Below are 23928 nucleotides of genomic sequence, written 5' to 3' on the forward strand. Positions count from 1 at the left end.
TGATCAAAATATTTAATTCAAATTAACATGAAATGAACAACTAACAATAACATTTTTATGATTTATCATAATTATTAATATTGAAAAAAAGCCTTAAGATGTAAAATTTAATTATTATTTCTGTTCTACAAGTGATTTTATCAAAAATTTATTTTTTATATACAATTTACAGATCAACTAATCATTAAATAATATCATAAATACATAAAATCAAAAATAAAATTGAAAAACAAATCTTAATTCGATTTATTGTTCTCAATTATAAAAATTAAAACTTTAAAATCATAATTCATTTAAACATAATATGATTGAATTAATTGAATGTATAATNTACATCACTGTACTTTTGTTGTTAGCAACACAGTCATGCCATTTTTATATAACTCCTTACAGGAGAAACTATTTGAATTGAAATAACGTTACTTTCGGTTTGCAGCAGAAAGAAAGAAAGAAGTCTTCTGCCGCTAAGCTTTCTATACTTTGTCTCGACTCTTATCTATTTAACTCCGTTCTGGAAATTAGGGAACATATGAATAGCGCACGGACAACAGTGGGAATTTACAGGTCTGTAATTTTTTAAATTGTTGCCCAATAAATTCTTTCAAAGTATATTTTCTAATCTGCATATATTTTGGTGTTTTCAATGGTCACTTAGGAGGAATATATTAATGTGGGTATTGCAAAAGGTTTTTCTGTTTTATTGATGTTACCAAAATATTTGTCACTGTTGTGAATCCACAGAAATTTACATCAATATAATATATGAGTTGTATATATTGAAATAAATCATAAATGAGTGAACATTAAACATTAACATTTGTAATACTGTATTTGTTATACAATTTTAAATTGAATTAAAGAAATATGGCAACGAAACATGTAGTTTATCTGGCAAGTTTCGGATTATAAAGATTGAAAGAATTATAAGGAAACTTGGCATCTGTTTATGTGTTAGATAGCAAATGAAATTCAAAAACTTCTATGCAGCCGGATATTTGGCCAGGCTCAATCTCATGATCAACTACAATGCTGTGCTGCAATTTTTAACCATATTTTTAATTTATTTAATTTAAAATATATACTCTAGCCCTCAAATTAGTAGTGGCGTTCCCCTGTACATCATACTTTTCCTTTAACAATAAAGTCGTGTCACTCATATATCTCACTCGTTTCAGAGGAAAATATTTGAATTGAAATAACGTAATTTCCGGTTTGAACCGGACGTTTCTATATAGTTTACTAGATTTTATAGATCTAGAAGTTTTTCAAATAGCAATCTAATAATATTTCATTGTATGTTTCGAAAGTTTCGGCTATGACTGTAAAAGTTTAAATATATAGATCCAATCAGTGGACGAGCCATTGATTGGCTCTATAAAATTCTGAACACAAACCTTAAGACTATGTTCCCATTTAATTTTATTAATGTAAACAAAGGGAATGTTGAAATTCCTAATAGTTAATGCACGCTATAATCTTATTGCATTGGAGTATAATACTGGAAACCTTTCAAAATAAGCTATAATCATTAAAATTTTTATCTTACATTCAAGGTATATTTTAAATGTTTTCCCATTAAGATAATGTCTAAACAAACGAGGCTGAGATAATACATTACTAATTAATTAATTATTTATCGAACATAATTGAAGTTACATTATTTCATTATCTTTATTGTTATTTAGTGGAATTTTAAGCAGATAAANTTAAAACAATTTTATTTTAATAATAAACAGAACAGATAATAGCATAGGTAGGAATTCCTAACTTTCTTAATTGCATTTTGTTTAGAAATATACTGTGATAGTAGAAAAGTGTTATAAATGAAAGCAATTTCATGTTATTTACTATTAATGTTTACAGTACAATTCCACAATTCTGTTTTGCCCTCTTAATAAAATTATAAAAACTTATATTCCTGTATACTGTATATAAAAATTTTGTTTTCATTGTCAAGGAATATGATGTCTAGTCTGGATGCAGATAATATAAGTACTAATATAAAAAAAGACATTCTGTAATAATAAATATAAATATTGACATTGAGTGAGATTGATATTTTTATTTTCTAAACATTGACCTTGCCTATTAACAAAAATGACATTTGACCTAGATAATCTTATTCAAAGAGATAAGAAAAAAAATGCTTTAAAAACTTGTCTATATTGTTAATAAGGATTTGTGGAGTTTCGTTTACATAAAAAAAATATGAGAATTAAAGCTATTTGCTTAAAATCCATATTCACAACCAAGGGTTAAGAGTTAGAGGTAGAAGGGTTCATAACATTAAATAAATAGTAAATGCTTAACTTCTACCTCTTGATTTTTGATTTTGAATATAGTCTTAAAAGAATTTGAATATCATTTACTAAAATTCTCTTCATTTAGAATTTGTTTCTTACTTTCATTGATATAGTCATAATACCATTGCATAATATCAGTCAAGTGAGGAAATCTAGGAATATCTATTTGTTACATTTATGCAAAAAAATAAAACTTTTAGTACCTTACTTTTTTTGGTAAGCAATTGCTCATTATATAATAAAATTAAACTGATATTTTATAACTGAAGACAATTATTAGATTCATACAAAACATATCAGGGCTGAAGGGAAAAAAATGGTTTGGCCAAAAATGAAGAGTGGTTGCCTTGATTATGGGCATAGTCTCCTAGTTTCTTTATAAAGATTTCATTTTCAATTCATATCTAGTTATTTCAACTTTTCTAATTTCTAAATCTCCCTGGATAAAGGCATGTGTGTTCTGGGGAGGGAGAAAGCAATACATTAGAGATAATCTTTTCATATATAAAAATCCCAAAGCCCAATATTTTAGTAATATGCCAAACAACAACCAAATTATTTAGAATTTAATTTAAATAGCAGTAAAGTAGCCGGATTTACTCCATTAGTTGTTTGGCAGATAATCTTTTCCCCTTATGGAAAAGTCTATTGTTTTGGTCTGATAGTGTTGCATGATTTGAAATTAGGATTGTATTTGTAATGTTGACAGTAAAAATTGATCCAACTATGGTCAGATCCATTCTTACAACCTTGCATGTAAAAAGTTATATAGATATAATGCAAATTTTTGAAAAAATAATAGTAGACAAACCAGAAGTTGTACATTGTTTACAATTTGTTTGCAAATTTCTAAAATTTAAATATTCAAAATTATTTTATACAGTATTTCAAATTTGATATTTTTTAATATAATAAATAAAATTTTATTATTAAAATAAAAAATAACATCAAATAAATTTTTTATTTATATATTTCCAACATTTTAAATTAAATTACTTATTCTTGTTGATAAAATCTTAACTCTGTCTTATTTGAATCAATGTTTACATATAGGTATATTTGTCTTCTAGCTTCAGGTTCAAAAATGCATAATTTAAACATTTCAGAATGCTTTAAACAATATTGAAGATAAAAGAACTAGCTTTAGATTTTAAGAATTTAACTGGTTTTTAAGAATATTAATTTAATGTATCTAATATCAAACTATAATTATTTTCACTTTTATAAGTTCACATATTGTGCTTCTTTATATAACTTACTGTTTATGCTATTTTAGAATTTCACTCTAATTAAATATTGAAGTTTTGAAATGTCCTAATAAAACCTATGAATAGATATAAAAGTTTGTGAAAATAAATTTAAAATATAATAGAGTTTTATAATATTTTCTAGATTGCTAGTGGAATCTTCACATACGTCTTGATGTATTTACAAATGATGCAGAAGAGAAAAGTGAAAAATGGCAACTAGAATAATGTTTATCAATACATTGTATAGAATTATTGTGATTGATTACTCAATTATTATTTATGAAAACTGTGTTTTCTTGAGGAAATATGTATAAAAATATTCCAGAAAATAGTGCACAATTACAAATTGAATGAATTCAGTAAACGATTTTCATTACTTTTGAAAAGATGATTCTTATTATTCTCTGTTCACTCAAGATTTGAAAATTAAGAACTGGAGAGCTGTTCCTAATGATTGAAATTTTGAAATTGTTAAAATTGTGGTAATTGCGTACATTCTAGTAATAGTCTTCAGCTTGTAAAGTTATTTATAAATGATGTTTACAGCTCTTATAAAATTTGTTTATTGAAAATATAACTGGTTTTATAATACGTTTTAATAAGCAACTTGCCAAATTAAATATTCGCATTTGAATTTGAAGTAAAACACATTGACGTAATGCGATAGGTTAGAGCAGAAATAGCAGTAACTTCAGAAGTATAATGGCTGAACTGCTCATTTACTGAAAACAGAATGTGACAGCAGAAACTTAAAAATGTGATTTTGTTTGTGTTTAGTTTTTGTTTCCTCAAAGTATCACTGTTACTGCATATAAAACCAAATCGACGAAATTAATTAGTTTAAAACAAACTGTTTTAAGTATTACACATCCATTTCCTTTTATTTTTTCTAGCTGTTATGTGTACTTAACAAGGGCAAGTACAGGTAACCCCGTATAACACGGCACTTCTATAGCACGGATTCAATCTAACACGGTTCGAGAATTGGGAACATCCCCCTATAACACGGTGCTTTTATAGCTCGGGTTCACTCTAACACGGTTCNCATAAAATTAAGAACTTTTTCTAAAGCCAAGTGTAAGTATATACTGTATATCTAAAAGTAGACTTTTAGATCAATTATTTCATAGGGACAATAACTAAAATTAAGTGGATTATAACAGGCTTTTGAATTTAGGTTTAATTGTTTAAGTTGCCTTTAAAAAAATATATAATTTCTTGAAGTTTTTAAATATGAAAAAAAACTACAAACAATTGGTAAATTTAAGTTTACATTTTTGAATATAAGTGAGAAGCAATATTTATAAAGATTATCATCATCAATTTGGAAATAAATTCTGTAATAGTTTCAATCATCAAGCTAGTTTTGTTTTTTTACTTGATAATAGAAGTAAAATAAGTTATTTTATTAATTACATTGAAGGCACCTTTGATATAAGGCTGTCCAGTCATTTTGATTGTTTTATTTCTATTTTCTACAAAATTTTTTTGTAAAACATTAAGATATTGTGTTTTAAAAAGGGTATCTTTATGTAGTAACTGTTATTTTTAGATTTCAAGTATTTTTAACCAAACTATAAAGAATTATTTTAATGTATTCCTAAAAGTTATGTTTGAAGGCATATACTCAAAAAGCAACAAAAATTTTGTGCATGTCTAAAGCTCTTACAAAAGATTAACAGATTGAAGAATGTAAAAAATGATAAAAAGTATGTCAGTCAATCTATATATATTAGTGGTAAAATACAATTTGACTTGTCTTTACCAAAAATTTTGGCTCTGAAAAGAGCCGTTTGTCAGTTTTACCAAACAAATTATTTTTTTATCTTCTTGATGGGAGTCTTTTTTGTTGAAGTTTTTGTATTTTTCTTTGGCTTAGCAATAGATTTACTTTTAGGTTTCTTTGGAGGTTTTACAGTCTTGTTGTTCTTTTCTTTATTGACAGTTTTAGACTTCCTTTTCTTAGTTTCAACCACTTTTTTAGCTTTGGTAACTTTTGAAGTTACAGTTTTCTTAACTGAATCTTTTTTAGCACTCTTATCAGTTTTAGAGTTCCCAGATTTGTCCATTTTCAACTTGAAAGAACCTGATGCACCTTTGCCTTTTGTTTGTACTAAAGAACCATTAGCTACAGAAGTTTTCAAATATTTTTTGATAAAAGGAGTCAAACGGATCATGTCAACTTTGAAATTGGCAGCAATATATTTTTTGATAGCTGGAAGAGATGATCCATGTCTCTCTTTCAGATTACTAATTGCAATCTCTACCATGACAGATATCTTAGGGTGTGATGGTGCAGATTTAATTTTTGTTTGTTTTCCATGCGATTTTAAGTTCTTGGGTTTTGCAGGAGGCTTGGTTACTTTAGGGGATTCGCTTACTTCCGCAGTATCAGCCATCTCAGACCGAGGAAATCAACTGTAAATTGAAACAGCTGCCATTGACAAGCTTTATATAGCAGCGGAGCGGGCGTCGAGGAAAACTACATTCGCCCTCTATAGTGCGAACGTAGTACTCGCTGAATACACTACTGCAAGCTGTTTCTTTATAAAATGTAGTGTATTATTAACATTAAAAACGATTTTTACGAAAAAAAGCACGCAGATTAGCTTAGATCTACGCATGGAATAAGAACAGTGTTCATGCGATTTTTACGCAAAATTTCATACTACTTACCGTAATTATTTAACATTACATTTAAACAAAGATTATTCACGTTTGTCACTAGTGATTCGAGTATTTTAATCGTTTTCTTTACAAATGTGCTCAAGTAGAACGATCGAAAAGTATAACTGCCGTAAATGTATTTAAATACAGTATATTCTACTCGTAACTTGAGGGACTGTCAATAAATGACATCCACACTGGGAGAAAGGGGATTAAAACAAGTCTGACAATCCGTATTTTTCATTAAATTTTATAATAAATGCATTTTATATTCATTTCAAAATTCCTCGTTTCGTTTCTACTTACGTAATGTTTTACGGGATCATGCTTCGTTGAACGTCCGAGGCAGAATAATTTAAAGAAAAATGCGGGCGTAATTTATGAACAGCCTCTTATACTACTGCAGTAATGTCAGTTAACTTTACTGAAGATATTTACAAATCGTAATCGATAAACGAGAACGTTTGTTTTTGCATACTTAGATTTTCAGAATAGTACTGTCTGCTAGCTTAAAGAAAAGTGGAACTTAAAATAGATTTTATTAAGCTCATTTATTAAGAAACATTTGAATACACAAAAAACACTGTACAACTTTTATTATAAAACGAAAAAAACAATTACGTTTAAAAATCATACGCATCCGATCTCTCCTTTTATATAAAATATGTTGATTTAAAAGTTACCTGATGAGGTAAATATTTAACCCTTTTAGGTTTTCCTGAGTATCAGGACTTCGTCATATCTACTTAACTTAAGAAGTATAAAATACGATCGACAACCCTTTATCAGAAGGTCTTGGCCCTGAAAAGGGCCTTTTGTATCCGGTTGACATTTTTTAACCACCAAAACCGTAGAGGGTTCTTCCTTGACGTTTCAGAGCATAAACAACGTCCATAGCAGTAACGGTCTTCCTTTTAGCATGTTCGGTGTAGGTTACGGCATCACGGATGACGTTCTCCAAGAACACCTTCAATACACCTCTAGTTTCTTCGTAGATCAAACCAGAGATACGTTTTACACCACCACGACGAGCCAAACGACGAATGGCGGGTTTGGTGATACCTTGGATGTTATCGCGGAGAACTTTACGATGACGTTTAGCGCCTCCCTTTCCGAGACCTTTACCTCCTTTACCGCGTCCAGACATATTTCTCTACAAAATTCAAAACTTCACAGCAGCAAACAAGATCGAAAATGGATTAGTAATAATGGAGCACAGTCAACTTATTGTTAGAGAGCGGACCTCATGGAAAACATGTAACTGCTGTCTGGCATTGGCTGTGTCGTTAACCAATCACAGAGCTTCGGTTTAACCCGGCAAGAAAATGTGGCGAAAACATATTTTTTGTTAAAAAAATAAAACAATATATTTAAAAATTTATTATTTGAACTCTTGACATATCTCTGCTTAATTGACATAACTTTATGCGTAATTAACTATTTATTAGATACTCGTCTTTATTTACTATTTTTTAAAATGTAAAATCAAAATAAAATACAATTTACCACTTTAAAAATATAATAATTAATAAAAATGCTTTGTTTTTCAAAATTTTTAATTATCATTTTTCGAATATAAGTATGCAAAATAAGTACGAATTCTTGAACGGAATTGTTACATAAAATTTATTTCTTAGATAAAATATTATTTTAGGTTTTAGACATCGAATCATTTATTTAATAATATATAATTTCATAATTAGTAAATTAAATTAAGATGGATATTTGTTTAGTACTGTTACTTCATTAATCGGATGGACCAATCAGGTTCCCGAGATAAATCATACAATCCTTCTTTGTTAATTTCTCACACTTATATTTATCGTGTTTTTATTAATTATATTTAAATTTTAAGTTGTTATTGTTTACATCTCTTAATTTTAATAACTTCTGTTCTTTTAGCATAAATTTTGACGTAATGTTTTAGTTATTAATTATTCTAACACCAACATTCGTGTCTTGTATCTTTAAAGCATTGAGTTAAGGTAGGATTGAGAAAGTCTTCAGTTAGCCAATCAGCAGTCGAGTTCATATTCCTCCAATAAGATTCGAGAATTTCGGTATAAATAGCACGTTACTGGCGCGAATTCTGGATTTTAGGTTCTATTGACAACGGTTGTATCGAGAGACGCTTTATTCTTTATTCTATTTTTAAGTATGGCACGTACTAAGCAAACCGCTCGTAAGTCTACTGGTGGTAAGGCACCAAGAAAGCAGTTGGCTACCAAGGCCGCCCGAAAGAGTGCTCCGGCTACCGGTGGTGTTAAGAAGCCTCATCGTTACAGGCCCGGTACCGTAGCTCTTAGAGAAATCCGTCGTTATCAGAAGTCAACCGAATTGTTGATCAGAAAGTTGCCTTTCCAACGTTTAGTCCGTGAAATTGCTCAGGATTTCAAGACCGATCTTCGATTTCAGAGTTCGGCTGTCATGGCTTTGCAGGAAGCGAGCGAGGCTTACTTGGTAGGTCTTTTTGAAGATACAAACTTGTGCGCTATCCATGCCAAGAGAGTAACCATTATGCCAAAGGACATCCAGTTGGCAAGAAGAATCAGAGGAGAGCGTGCTTAAAGTAAATTACAGGTTAAACGATTAAACGGCCCTTTTCAGGGCCAAAAACTTTTGATAAAGGGTTTGCTAGTCATATTACAAGTGCTACTTTTGCAAAAAAGATGCAAGAACTTTAAATACGGGTAACATTTTCCACCGGAACTGACTTAATACTTTTCCCCTAGCTATTTTTAAAAGTTTTTGACTGAATTTCGTCGTACATTTAGTGAAGACGTGAATTTTCTATAAAGATAAGTACATTTTATCAATTGTAGGAACTTGCTGATAGTAAGTTCTAGATATTTTCTGAAAAATTTTAAAAACTAGGTTAACAAGGAATTGTAATCTGTTAGGCTTTAGTAGTTATAACTAGGCCACGTGAATTGTATAGTTGTAAATAGGTGTTTAATAAAGGGAGAGATTAATTTGTATATAATCCGTGTATCTCAATGAAAAAATAAGTACTTCAATAAAAAATTTATATTGGGAGTCACAGCTTTGGCTATTAGTCTATTTTTTAAGGCTAAAACATTAAAAAAGCTATTTTGATGATATGAAACCGTGCTTTGCTATTTGTTTATGCTTCTTACACAATATAGTGCTATAAATTAAGACACTTGGCGGATTTTCTCATCTTTATTTAGTTTCAACTAAATAAAGATGAGAAAATCCGCCAAGTGTCTTAATTTATAGCACTATATTGTGTAAGAAGCATAAATTAAAAAAGCTAATTTTAAGACTATTGATACTTGATTGCTTCTTGCTATTTGGAATTAAGCCGATTTGCTGTGGAGAACTAGCAACACTTGATAGAAAATACAATCACTTCCATTTTTTTTTTTAAATTTAATTTTTAAATTTTTAAAAATTTTAAAATTAAAAAAAAAATTTAAAAAAAGGAAATGCATTTTGGGGCCATATGCTCTCATGAGTTTTTTTCATTTGATTGTCATTTCCTCTACTTGGGAATCAGAGTCATCCTTGTCCTGCAGATGCTCTACAAGGAGGACTGTTCTTTATTAAAAATTTCCTTATTCATAAAAAAAAACAAACTTAACTTTTACAAACATATAAACTTAAATTATAATAACAATATAATAAAAATTGGCACGCTCTTTCTTGCCTTACAAGTACCGGTGACTTTCCAGTATAATAGGTTTTAGGGTTGGATTATCCCTAGTCTTTACATCAGGATCCTTCCTGTGAAGGAGTATAAGTCTTAAACGAGATTCTTATCCCTTATGAGATACAAGTTCAGGTTGGAATTAATGTTCCTTTGTTGGTGTAACGTTGAGATTTCTATTCTTTCCATTCCATATTTAATACATTTAAATAGTAAATGGTTAATGTCTTGAATTTCTTCACCAGATTCACAACTCGCGTTTCTTTTCTTGTCAATTCAATGTAGATAGGTGTTAATCAATCATCTATCAAGCCAACTCTCACAGGTCTGTGACCTGTGAGAGTTGGCTTGATAGATGATTCAACTCTCACAGGTCTGTGACCTGTGAGAGTTGGCTTGATAGATGATTCAACTCTCACAGGTCTGTGACCTGTGAGAGTTGGCTTGATAGATTGATAGGTAGCCAGCGGAATTCCTTTGTGCGTTCCTCTATGCTCTAGAAGCCAATACGTGTGTCTTCCTTTACTTGAGTTGGACCATCTCTCTTGCCATTCCGAAAGGGTAAAGTTCCAGATTATATTTTTAATTCCGGAAATGGGAAGCTTGTATTTACGTTTGCTGAGTGGGCCGCTTCTTTGGCCGGTTGGTCCGCTTTTTCGTTTCCAGCTATTCCAGTATGGGCTCCTTCTTACCCATCTGAATTTTATATCAAGTTTGTGTACTTTTATTAATATTTTGATATTAGCAGCTGTGATGCTACTGTCATTAAACTGCTGCAGAGTGTTTAGTGCAGATCTACTATCTGTGTTGTTTATAATTTTTTCAGAATTAAAAGTTGAGGCCACCCACCTGGTTGCCTTCTCTATTGCCATTAACTCAGCCTGAAACACCAAACATCTGTCTCAGAGCCTGAATTTCTCTTCACGTATCTGATTGCCTCTTATTGCGATGAAAGCAGCTCCAACTCTTCCCTGTATCTTAAAACCATCTGTGAAAAGTTCTACTTCACCTTTTTCATTGTTGTTAGCTATGTTTATATTTCTACGGTTGAATGGACCTGGTAGCATTGCCATTGTTGGCTTCAAGTCCACGTCAGCTCTTGAGAAAACCAGTCCATTTATTGTTATTTGATTACCTCTTCTGCAGTTATATAAAGCAGCTTTTTCTTTTACTATAAAATCAGTTGGGGGGATTCCCGCAACAACCTGCAGAGCCTCGGTTGAAGCAGTACAGTATGTTTTTGTTAGCCGAAGTAAGGTACACCTCTGTGCACTGTTTAGTTTCTTTTTAATACTTTCCTTGTCTACTGCCCTGTGCCAGGCAACTGCGCTGTATGTCATATGTGGAATAAAGGCTTCTTTATATATAACATCTAGAGCCTCGTGGCCAAGTCCCCAGGTGGCTTTAGCCACTCTTGCCAATGCGTTAATCAAATTTGTACATCTATCCCTCATGGTAATTGCATTAGGGAGCCATGTTAACCTATTATCTAATATAATGCCCAAATATTTTAGTTATTTTTCCATCTTATATTCTCGTTCCCCATTTTTAGTGTTGGTATTCTTTTGTATAAATCTGGTGTCTGACCTTTAGAGAATAAAATTGCTCTTGTTTTCTTTGGATTGAATGAGAGCTTGATTTGTTCCTCTCCTCAGTATTGTTTCTAGAACATGTTTGCCTGTTATTTCAATTTTCCTCTGGGAATTAGCTCCAAATATGACGATAGTATTGTCTGCGTATGCTAGTTTTGTTACCTCTGGGTGTTTATTTATCCGTAGTAATCGATCGTAGGCAAGGTTTCAGAAAAGAGGCCCTGAGTAAGAGCCTTGAGGGCATCCTCTATTTAACATAAGAGTTACCTTTGCCCCATTGGTATTATAAGTGATGCTGTGGTCATGCAGGTAATCTTTTACGACATAATGTTTTCAGGGCATTCTTTTTCCCTCAACGATTGAAGAATTAGGGGCCACCAGGTGTGGTCAAATGCCCCCCTTATATCCAAACTTATGGCGCAACAGTACTTTTTATCTGTTAGAATCCGTTCAATTTCATTTACCACTTTGTTTATAAAAGAGGTTTTTCGCAGTTTCCATCTCTTGTTTCCATCTCTTAGTAATCAATAGGATGACTAACATGCCAAATTAATATATAATAACAAAAATAAATACACTGAGTTCAGCGTTACATGCGTTTTTTTTATCGCTAGCACTTTCAACAAACTTATTGTTGTCGTCTTCAGGCGAATACAGATATTTACCAAAAAAAATTTAAACAAAAATAATCGAATGCAGAATAGAACGCATAAGATAAGTTGAAATTATGTTAAAGCCGTTAAGAACATGAACATGTTCTTAATGCTGAACTCAGTGTATTTATTTTTGTTGTTATATATTAATTTGGCATGTTAGTCATCACTTTGTTTATTATATCATCAGTACTTTTATCGGGAAGGAACCTGTATTGCTTATCACTCAAGAACTTTTTGTTAGTGATCTGAAACATAATTCTTTGGCTTATTAGAAAGTAAAAAATCTTTCCCATCATCAGTAAAAGGTTAATCAGTCTATAACTTTTTGCCGTGCTTTTATTTAAGTCGTTTCCCTTTGGAATAATGACAAGTTTCACTTGATTGTCGGAAAGAACCTCATTTGAAGGCACAAATTGTACAAAGCTGTTGTGTACAATGGGCCAGTCTCCCATATCTTTGATACTATCTCTGTCACTATGCCGTCTGGCCCTGGGGCCTTTCCAGGTTTTAATCTGTTTATTGCATTCTCTACTACTACTATTGTAAACTCGGGATCCTCTCTGTGCTTATAATCAATATCCCCTCTCTCTTGTATTTGTTTCTGGTATGGTGTAACATCCTTTATATTGTCTTGTGGAAAGAATGTATTCATTAAGCTCCTAACCGTATTCTCTACACATTCGGTGTATGTGTCTTCATTGCATATAGATGTTAGAAAAGTAGGTGTTTTCAATTTGCCAGCACAGGCCTTGTAGCCCTGTGCTGAAAGCCCCACTGTTTTGCTGTACTCGCAGAGCAGAACTCTTTCCAAGATTCAAGCTTCATTGCCTTGTACTCTACTATTATTCAGGTATTCTTTTCTCTTTTCTATTCTCTCACTTTCATTTCAAGCTCTTTGGTATTTCCTTCTTAAGCTGTTGTTTCTCTTTCTCATCCTGGTCAGTTCACTGTTCCATCATGGAACTGTCTTCTGTCCCTTTTTCTTTTTAGGGATGCATTCATTACAAATTGATATTAGGGTTTCCTGAAAGTGGTTAACTAATTCCTCCACCTCCAGTCTACTCTTGCAGCTCTCAAGCACCTCTGCATCCATCATATCTAAGTTTTGTCTGAAATAGTTTCCAATCAGCTCTATTTGTGGCATAGAATTCATTTTCCACCTTATTCATATTATCTGTAACTCTCACATCAAAGATGATGTAACTATGGTCACTCAAGCTACACAACGAAGAGACCTGCCAGGTCTTTATAAATTTCAATGCATTACTGCTACAAATTGTAAGATCGATTCAGCTTCTGCCGATTGGTGTGTCGAACGTCGGCAGAGAGTCAGGCTGGTTCAGTATATGGAGGTTATTTGTGCTTGTAAATTCAAGAATTTGTTCGGTCATTTTCTGGGTCTCCCCAGAGTTCGGAATGAGCTTTCAAATCACTGCAGATGATAATGTTCTTACCTCTGAAGTGGTCAATGATATTTTCCATTTCGTTTAGGATTGGACCAAGATCCATGGTTATTGGGCAATATACACTTAAGAACAGATAGTTCCTTTTGCCGTTGCCTGCCTCAAAACAGGTTACAAATTTATTGCTTATCTTGTTGTGAAACACAACTGGGATATGTGGACTGCTGATCATCACAGCCATAGATGGGCAAAAGTCTTTATTAAAAAGCACCCTATGGGCTGTTTGCAGACAAGCTGGGAGTCCCTTTTGTGAGTTCCCAGACGAGGTTCGAACTCGAGTAAACCGTGAAATTCTTGCGCGACACGAGATGTAAACAACGAGACTCGGAACGGTTCGAGTATGTGTCAACTATCTGTTAATGTCTTAGCGGAAGACAAACTCTAACCCGAGCGCTCATAAACAGGTAGATCTTTGACTCGTGTGTCTATAAAATGTTGGCCGAAATAAACCTTTTCGAACAAAAAAATAGAGGAATTTCTGATAGGTGAAAGGTGAAAATGATCGTTAAATTCTTAGACGTCAAAAATGGTAAATAACGGCCTGAGTTATAAGTGCAGGTGTTATTATTTTATAAACAGTCCTCGAACAGAGTCGACAAAGAGGTATCAGATGGACACCTCGAATCGGACCTTTCCCGCGACCCGAAAAAGTTTCGTCTTGCACCTGGAGACAAAGGAGAAACCAATCGGGAAGCGAGAAGAGGGACGGGGGACCAATCCGAAAGGCGAACAGTGGGGGAAAAACTATAAAAATCAGAACTTCAAGGTCGAAGAAGAGTCTCCTCCGGATTAACCCTACAGTGGTGATTAAATTTGTGTTGTGCATCCGCCGCTCACCGAGGACACCGCAACGAAACGACGAACTTCTGCTTCGTCCGGATATCCTTCTCGTCCGCCCGAACTGCAACCGAGATCCCAGGAGATTTTGGAATTATCCTATATCGATGTAAGCATGAATTCGAACAAATAAACGGGTTTTATCTTGTAAAACACTTGTTCATCATTTGCCTCCTTCGCCACTGCCTACATACGCGGTTTCTCTTAGGCTCATTCTGACGTGAGATAGACTTTTTCCCCCTCAACGTCGGCAAACCTTACACTTTACAGCAGTAGGGCTCCTGGACCAATGCCAGGTCTACTTTTTCCGTCTTACATAACGCTGAGGTCCCACTAATTGATTGTTGAACGTTAACCTGTACTATTCTTATCCTACTATCTTTTGTTTGGCTTGAGTCTTTACTCGCCATAATCAGTTTTATCTATTAACATTTTTCGGACTCTGTATCAGCGGGCATTGTCGTGAGCAGGCATTATAGTTCAGAACCTTTAATTTTTCTCTTTTACAATTCACACATTCTATTTTGTCTTTTCTGTTGCACTCTTTATATTTGTGATTGAGACTGCACTGGCTGCAGATTGGCCCTTTCTCCGTAATCCTTTGCAATATGTCCTATTCTGCAGCATTTGATAGCATTGGGTGACGGATATATAATTGTTGACATCACACCTGGACCACCCCAGGTTGATCTTTCTTTTTTGGATGATCAGTCTTCTTATGGTTGGGTTAGTTTCGATTACCCAATTTATAGTATCTTTATTTCTGTTTCCAAGTTGAAATTTTATCTCTGTATGTTTGCAGAACTCCGCCGCTGTTAAATTTGTGTTAATTAACTCATTCTGTTCGTATAGACTTTCTATAATCTCATCTTTAGGAATATCTGTTCCCATTCCATACATTACCATCCTTGGTTTTCAGGCCAGTTTTAGCTTCTATTGCTGCTTTTAATTTTTCTTTCTCTTCATTCGTTGCCACTTCAATGGCTACACTTTGCACTGTCTGGATCCCAATGCCCATTCATTTAGGGTTGATATGCGTTTTCAACTTCATCTTCGTTTGTTCAGCATCCTCGTTGCCACTCTCAGGATCTACAAGAATTATTTGTTTCTTGGGTTTCTGAGTTTTCTTTGCCACTACTTGTGCCTACATTGGCTTAACTTGGCTCCTTGATTCTATATCTATTTTCTTCTGTAAATTTTCCATTGCCGCTTGCAGTGGATCTCTAGTTCTCTCTCTAAGCATATCTATGATTCTGTCTATCTGAGCACATACAAAAGTTACATGTTCCTCTGTCTATTTTGCATCCCTTTTGTATCGTCATGTATTCGATGAGTTCTTCGTGGATTCTTTCTGCAGCCTTCACCTGCTCGTCCTCCAGCAGGACTTCCATTTCTTCGTGTGATGACACCTCGTCGTTTGAGACAAAGATGTGAGGCTGCTTGGCTGACATAGTCCTGAAAAGGACTGTATATTATTGTTGGTTCGCAGTTGTCACTTAGTTTCGCCCTTTTGGGCTACTTGCGGGCAGGACCACATGGAAGTGCGACACTACTTCCCCTGGACTGTAATAAGCGTTAAAAAGAGCAAGACAAGAGTGCAGTGAAAATCGCCAAAAAGACAGTCAAAAGGCTCAAAAAAACGCAATACAAATCAATGGGGCTCCCTGCCCGCCCTCATGAGTTATGTAATATATCTAATGGCAATTGCTGGAATAACTTTAAAAATGGTAAAACAGTAAATCTAATATTGAAAAAGTAATTGCCAAAATATAGAGAGTGACTTTTTTTTAACCCCATTTAAAATAAACCAAATAAACCCTAAATATTTTAAAATTGTTAATAAGTGTTTATATGTTCATAACAGTTCTGTGCTTTGATTCTTTGTTCTTTGGAATTATTTTAGACAAGTGTCTGATTTTAAGATATACATATAGTACATTTTTAATAAGATTTCCTTGAGCAGATAATTCTAAAAATTCAGATGAAAATCCATGGGTTAATTTTTGTTAACATGCAAATAAACTATTCTATGAGCAGTTAACTGCTTTATATTGGGGGAAATGCTTTTGATTATCTTAGAAATGTTGCTTTAGATGTTTTGTTTTTTTAATAAAAGTTTACTCAGTTTCTTTATACTACAGTATTGGCTACTTGTTGCTGGTGCTTCCTCTTTCTATGTTAACTTCATTATGCACAAAAGCAATCATTTACAGCAGTCTGGTGCACTTATTGGTGCAGCTTGTGATTCTGCAGCCACAAATTTGCTCTCATTATTTGGCATATCTGGTAAACTTAGAAACACAAAGATCTCATTTGTTAATCCATATGACTAATCATGTAGCATTTGTTTTATTTCCCACACAACAAAAAATCATGCAGCAATTTATTAAAAAGCGGCTTTCCTTTCATGTATGGCTGTGTACACATTAGGTGTTTTTAAATGCGAGTTTTAAAGAACCAAGAGTTCTGCATAGGTATACATACTCAAATGCGTGCTTCTGGCCAAGCATGCATCAAACGCGCGTTGATAGATTTTTGTTAGAACGTGCGTTTTGTGGGCGTCAGCCGCGCGCTTTGAGATATATGTGCTGCCATGTTGTTGTACATTCGATTGCGCGCTTTTGGGTACGTTGGCCAAAATGGAGAATGATCATTTCGATACTGATCTATTTATTGATGAAATCTAAGAGAGACCAGCCATTGTCAAATGATTTTATAGATATTCTAAAAGAATTAAAAAATTTGGGTTCATATTGTCTTAATTTTGGATACAACGTCACACACATTCCATGTGTCAGTCTATCTCGTAATATTGGGTGCACCCAAAATTCTTTTTGCCTCTGCCATCGTCTTTTATAGTGATGATGGAGGAGGCACACACAAGCAATTACTTTCACGTTCATTTCCAAACCGAGCCAGTGCTCGCACTCCACTAAATGGTCATCGAACGCCGAGCTAACGCACGGTGTGTATGCTGCTGACGCGCGTTTAATACAACGCAAAACGCTTAATATGTACACAGCCTAAGAGGCTAAGTGAATTTTTAACATTGTTTGAAAGTTAAATTATATATGAGTTATGGTAATTTCCAATGGTATAGTTAAATATAATTTTATCTAGTATAGTACAGTGCTCATATAGTTAAACAGTCATTTTTGAAATCAATTTTAATCAGGTCAAGTATGTATTATATCTTAAACATTTTTTCTTGAAATTTTGATATTTGTAAATTTTGTTGTATAGCAACTCATTTTCTGCTGCCATGGAAGTTTTTTGTCAAAGAAATATTGATGACTTACAGAACTTGCACTGCACAATTCAGTTTATCAAAAGATATGTTTGTCTTCAGAGAACAATGTTTGCAAGTAAGAAAAACAATTTGATACTTGCTATAAAGCTGTAGTTTTTAATATTAACTGTATTTACAGATGCTGGAAAAATATTTGCATTACTTTGATAATTTGCAAATATTTCTTGTCACAGTCAGATACAAGCAGTAAATTCTTATCCAAGTAGTCTTACAGATTCATTCATGTAAGTTTAACATAGTCATTACTTTGACAATGCTGTTGCTTTAAAGTGGTTTTCAATACATTTTGACAGGAATGTTTCAGCCAGATCCAGTAGAAGTTAGAAATATTTCTAAGTTTGTATGAGAGTTTATACCCAAATTTTTAGGTTAGTGACATGAATCATCTCTCCTAATGGATATTTGTAAAATCACACCATTCTGTCAATTAGTATTTTGTAATTTAATATCTATATTTTATGATTTAGAGTTAAAATTTTTTTTCTTCTAGAGTTGTGTTAAAGATTATCATTTATAGTTAAATGCTGTTTACAACTTTTTTTACATTTTTCATACTTGCAAAGATTCTTTGGATAATTCATCAGTGTGGTACTAATGATGACCCAACAGTTTTGCAGTTTTTGTGTGTATAGATTGTCATTTGGAAGTGTTATCCATACTGCTGCCATTCAGAATATTGTAAATTCTATTAATAATTCTGATGAAATGACATTATGTATGAAGGCTTTGAAAAAAAAAAAAGATAGACAAGCTAATCTAATTAGGCTGAGTTATAACAGAAGTTTGAGTTGAAACTTGCAGAACTAATTATTTATGAAGGCATTTTTCTTGAGAGATGGAAATTTTGCAGATTGTTTAACCTTCCTTGTTGCAATATACTACAAGAGGGTGCCAAGGAGGGAAATAAGAACTTGTCTTTGTCTAATGTAGTTTAGGTTATCATCCCAGTTAGATATATTACAGATTAATAAGATTCAATTATTAATTAACCAATATTTTTATATCAAAGAGTGCTGAATACAAAATTTGTGATGAGGATGGATGTGATGGATAACTTTAGCTGTTGAAATATAAGGAATATCCTGGTTCAGGAATAGTCTTTTCTTCGACAGTAGTTGGTATGTGGGATAATGGTCAAGATTATTAGCAAGGTTGAGGATGAAGTTTTAAAATCGTGTACGTTGGACGTTCAGCGCCACTTCCCTGTAAGCCTAGAAGTTTGACAATGGTGTTTGGAATGTCGAACATGATTCCACTGACTATTCAAACACCATTGTCAAACTTCTATGCTTACAGGAATGTGGTGCTGAACATCTGACGTACACATTTTCGCGTTTAAAACTTTGACCTCAACCTTGCTATTGATCTCTGCTGACTGATAGTATTCAATCCTAAGGGTATGCCACTAATCTCAAACACCAATGAATCATTTGGGGTGAGATTAAATTGAATTGATTTAGCAGGGTTGAGAAGACCTAAAACTGACTTGCAATCCATATATACTGTATAGTAAAGTTTTGGGCTGATAGGTAATTATGAAATTTTGTAATACCAAAGATAATGGCTAATACTTGTTGCTGGAATTGTGAATAATTCTTTTCACTGGATGGTGTGTTGTCAATGTAAAGTAGAGGTATCCCTTGTACAACAAGGTTTTGCTGTAACACAGTAGGAAAATTGGGAATAATTCAGTACATGGTTTCCAGTTTCACTCTAACACTGGGAAATTTTCATTAAAAAATTTCACAATTTTTAAGCGTGAACTCTGTTATTGAAGTAAGTATGTGTTGTCTCAGATTTGCCCATGGATTTTAGAATATTGAAATTTTCAATTTGTTCTGTTTCTTTTGACAGGTTTAATAAAAACTGAGAGTAGAATTTTTTCTTGTTTGTCCCAGCTTTCCTATTAACCAGGTGTGTTGCTTTCAGACTCTAGTCCTTAAGACTGTCACTATGTTTTGTGACAATGTATTTAGTAAAGACTATTTGAACATTTTAGGTAAGTGTTGTTAAACTTTTTTTAACAACACTTACCTAAAAATGATTTGTAATGATTTGTAAAAATGAGGAATGAAATACAATGGTATCTCTGTACTCTATTCCCAACTTGAACAATTTGGTATTACAACACAAATTCTGGAAAAAAAAATTGCTCTGTACTTGACTGAACAAATTTACTATCAATAACATATTTTTATTTTATCATCCATAAAAATTATGATAAAAATAAAAATATGAAGATGCTACTGATCTTTCTGATCAAGATCAAAAAAGCTCAGATGATGACTATACTTTGTAAAAAGAATCTTCTCTAATTACAATTAATGTTAACATGTGATACAGTACTTTTAACTGTGATTGTTAGTTAATTATCAATTGGAAATATGTTTATTAAAGCAATCAATAATTTGTCTTTTAGTAATGAATAAGAATAGTATACTTTTGTTAACTTTTGGAACATAATCCCATGTTTTGCATTAGTCCTTTGTTTCATGTAGCACAGATTCACATAACATGCACTTTTTCAGAACTTAATTACCATGTTATATGAGGGACACCTGTATATAGGAGCTTCTGATCCATCTGGTAATGTGTGTGAAAGTACTGCTCCAACTCAATATGGTAAAGTATCACATGACAACAGTACTAGTTTATACAAATCAAAATGGATCAATAATAATTCTGGTGTTAGTAAACTGTTCTTGAAGATAAAGAAAGATGCTATGTTCTTTCTTCTACGGGATGCTATGTTCTTTCTTCTAGGGGACCTATTCTGAATAGTATTGTTAAGCTAACAAATACAATAAAAACCAGTTTCTATCGGAACCATGTGATTTGCGTTTAATCAACTGTGAAAATGCTATTCCGAGCCATATGTTTCATTTTCAGTTCCGATAGCCATGTGCAATAATTAAGCTTTTGTTATCGATCACTTTCGAGCTGCTGTTAGGAACGTAACGAAAGTGAAAATAATATGGCATCTGTTGGTGTAACAATGATTTTACTTCATGAGCAATTGGAGAGAGAGTTAATAAACTGTTGTTGTATTGCTTAAAAATAATAACCTTAACTATTTATGAATATTGTATGAATAATGTAATTGTTTTCTTGTTAAAATTTAAAGGAAGTAGCATGAACATTATTTCTGAAATAGGTTTCATTTGCATATGTATAAAATTTATATATTTATATTCAAAGCTATCAGTTACTTTTTGCCATCTTTCTGGATCTTTCTGTAAGCTGACTCCATTGGAATTCAGATGGTTGGCCACAATTTCTGTCAATCTTTTATGATAAAGGAAGCATCTAACTTCCCTGACATTTAGGGTTGTCTTCCATAAAATTAACAAGCATCTCAAACTGGCGACTTGTAGTTCGCTGGTTTCGTTGTCCTTCAATGTTTTAAAACAAAACTATATCACTAGCACTGTTTCACGACAATGCTAAAACCACGTGCTTTGCTTAGAAAATGGCAGGTTGCAGTCACGTGACAAAAATACAATGTTAACTAAACTGTGATTGGTTAAAGCATAATAGCTATTGATAGCATGGAACCCAGATACATCTTGACCGACTACCTGTAGCGAAACCCACTTAACATGGAGCACAGAATAGCAATTTGTCTAAGATTCATTAACTGCCTTTTGCTAAGGGGACTTATTGAATGTCCCATGTATTTCTCTCATTGAATTATCGGAAGAGCTCAGAATAGGTCCCAGATCTATGGTTTATTCTTTCTAGGAGTTGATATAATGGTTCAGTTTCTGTTGCTTTATCTTTCAGAAATTGATTGTAGAAATTTACAATTCCGAAAAAGCCTGTAACTCTTGTTTGTTTTTCGGATCCTGAACCTGTTGGATCGCTGCAATTTTTTCCAGTATAAGTCAAATGCCCTGAGCATCTATTAAAGGTTGAAAAATTTAAGTTCATTTGTCTTGAATAAATATTTACTTTTATTCAGTTTTAGTCTAGCTTCTGAAATTTGGTTAAGAATTTTTCTTTAACTTCTGATGTAGGTCTTCTTCATTAAGTCCCATGACAAGTATATCATCTATCATCACAATTTTCCTGAAATACCTACTAGTCTTTTCCATCTCTTTCAGGCAAATAGCTGGACAAGTGGTAATCTTTTCATTCTATATAAACCCTTGCATGTATTGATGCAGAATATCTCAGAAGAATCCTGGTCCACAGGAAATTGCAAATGAGCTTCCTCGAAATCAAGCTTGCCAAAAACACTTTACCACCAGTTAATGAAGCAAGTACAGTATATTGTTAAGGAGTGGCCCACTTGACAGTTCTAATCAGGTCTATAACTTCTGATGAAATCAATTCAACTCTTTTTTTACCTTTATTCTCAATGCAAAAAGAATCTGTCTTGCTTGCATGAAAATAGGCTTCGCTTCTTTTTTTATTGCAGAGGTGGAAGAAGTACAAATGCAGTCAGTCTACGAAACTCTGAAATTATTGAGAAGAACATTAAGTACACATGGACCACCAAATACAGTCATGTCAGATAATCATCATAACTTTTAAATCTCAAGAAGTGGAAGAATTTACACAGAAAAATGGGATACAGCATATATTTACTCCTACATATCATCCCTTTTCCAATGGACACGTAGGTATAAACTATTAAGAGAATTGAAAAGTTAAGAAAAAAGTGGTGTTACTTCCCAGACTTTTGTTTAGCTTGTGTATGACACCTAATAGCACTACAGGAAGAACTGCAGTAAAACTATTGATGGGAAGGAAACTGTGCACTATCTACAATTGACTCAATCCTCATCTATATAAAGATAGAGAAGAGGAAACTTTCATTTCAGACTGTATCTTGTTAGGAGACAATGTCAGTTACAGATGCTAAGTGGAAACCAGGTAAGATGACAAAAAAAACAGGAGTACAAACATGGTAGCCTATTCAGAAACTATGGAAAGAAGACATGTAGATTAGTTTATAGCTCAGAATACATCATTCCCAGAGCAGTTAGCACCCAGCTCTCCAGAACAACCAGCATCCAGCTTCTCAGACCAATCAATATTCAGACAAAGGACCAGCTATTAGCTCTAGAAAGTGAACACAACCTGGATATCTCCAAGACTTTAAATTTAGAGGAGGATCTGTTGTAACCTTCCTTATTCCAATATATCACAAGATGGCACCAAGAAGGGAAATAAGAACTTGCTTGTCTTTGTCTAACTTAGGTTTGGCTTTGATCATTACCCCTGTCAGATGTATTATGGATCAAATAAAGACAATTGTTAATTAACCAGCAGTTTTATGCCAAATAGTGCTCAATACAAAACAGATCATTAATTATTGACATTGAATACTGATGAACATTCTTACTATTTATTTAACTAATAGTTAAAACTCACTGTGTTCAGCATTATTGTTTTTTCGTTCATTTGAGAGCTTTCGACGAATGTATTTGTCGTCTTCAGGCGAATAAAATGCTTTAATTAATCGAACATGAACATTGGAGAGAAGAACACATATATCGAAAAATTATTTAAATTTATGAGTCCACTAAGATACTTGACTATATTACTATTTAGGTGGATATGTGTTACTGTGAAAGACCGATGTTTGTGAATGTCGACATTCGCCGGTGAATGTCGACACACACAACTGTGTGAATGTTGACATTCACCACAAACAACTGTGTGAATGTTGACATTCCCCCCATTTCGGTCATTCACAGTAACATATGTAGCAAAACATTGCTAAAAAGCTTTAAATGCAATAATTGTGAGCAGTTATTAATTGCTAGTAATTTAGATTTTCCAAATTGTTTAGAAAAGTTGATAGTGTATTTGAGAACAAGGTATTTGAAGTATCCAAAGTTAAACATTATTTGAAGTGCTGAATGTCTGTGAAAAGCACTTTTAAAACCATGTTTGTTTAAACCAACATCACATTTCCATACTAAATGATAATATAGATGAAATGTAGGTCTACTGATGAAATTCTATAGTGTGCAAAACCTATTGTATTTGACTAACCTCACATTTGATGTACCTTTCATGTGGTCATGAAATTTCACTTTACAATATTCTTAGGCAGTTACATCCAAGCAATCAAACAAGAATTTAAGAAAACATTGAAAGGTGTAAAGAAAAAGCATAGTTCATCTGATAAACTGAAATTAATTTTTTATGAAAAAAATATTTAGTATA

General features: G+C 32.9%; 3 protein-coding genes across 3 annotated transcripts; 1 reads left to right on the top strand and 2 right to left on the bottom strand.

The window, feature by feature from the left end:
* Positions 1 to 5146: 5146 nt before the first annotated feature.
* Positions 5147 to 6597, bottom strand: LOC111642580 (histone H1A, sperm-like). The gene has a single exon (XM_023388936.1). The coding sequence runs from the start codon at positions 5950 to 5952 to the stop codon at positions 5368 to 5370; it is 585 nt and encodes a 194-aa protein (XP_023244704.1). The 5' UTR covers positions 5953 to 6597; the 3' UTR covers positions 5147 to 5367.
* Positions 6598 to 6752: 155 nt separating this feature from the next.
* LOC111642582 (histone H4) lies at positions 6753 to 7444 on the bottom strand. The gene has a single exon (XM_023388938.1). It carries the CDS (start codon positions 7365 to 7367, stop codon positions 7056 to 7058), a length of 312 nt encoding a protein of 103 aa, XP_023244706.1. The 5' UTR covers positions 7368 to 7444; the 3' UTR covers positions 6753 to 7055.
* Positions 7445 to 8307: 863 nt separating this feature from the next.
* On the top strand, positions 8308 to 9224 carry LOC111642581 (histone H3). Its single transcript, XM_023388937.1, has one exon. It carries the CDS (start codon positions 8378 to 8380, stop codon positions 8786 to 8788), a length of 411 nt encoding a protein of 136 aa, XP_023244705.1. The 5' UTR covers positions 8308 to 8377; the 3' UTR covers positions 8789 to 9224.
* The last annotated feature ends 14704 nt before the right edge of the window (positions 9225 to 23928 follow it).

The sequence above is a fragment of the Centruroides sculpturatus genome, unplaced genomic scaffold (genome assembly GCF_000671375.1).
Source record: "Centruroides sculpturatus isolate CEXI.00-Female unplaced genomic scaffold, Cexi_2.0 scaffold1599, whole genome shotgun sequence".
Lineage (NCBI taxonomy): Eukaryota > Metazoa > Arthropoda > Arachnida > Scorpiones > Buthidae > Centruroides > Centruroides sculpturatus.

Excerpts from the sequence above, each read along its gene's own strand:
- LOC111642581 (XM_023388937.1), top strand. The coding sequence starts at position 8,378 with ATGGCACGTACTAAGCAAACCGCTCGTAAGTCTACTGGTGGTAAGGCA.
- LOC111642580 (XM_023388936.1), bottom strand. The coding sequence starts at position 5,952 with ATGGCTGATACTGCGGAAGTAAGCGAATCCCCTAAAGTAACCAAGCCT.
- LOC111642582 (XM_023388938.1), bottom strand. The coding sequence starts at position 7,367 with ATGTCTGGACGCGGTAAAGGAGGTAAAGGTCTCGGAAAGGGAGGCGCT.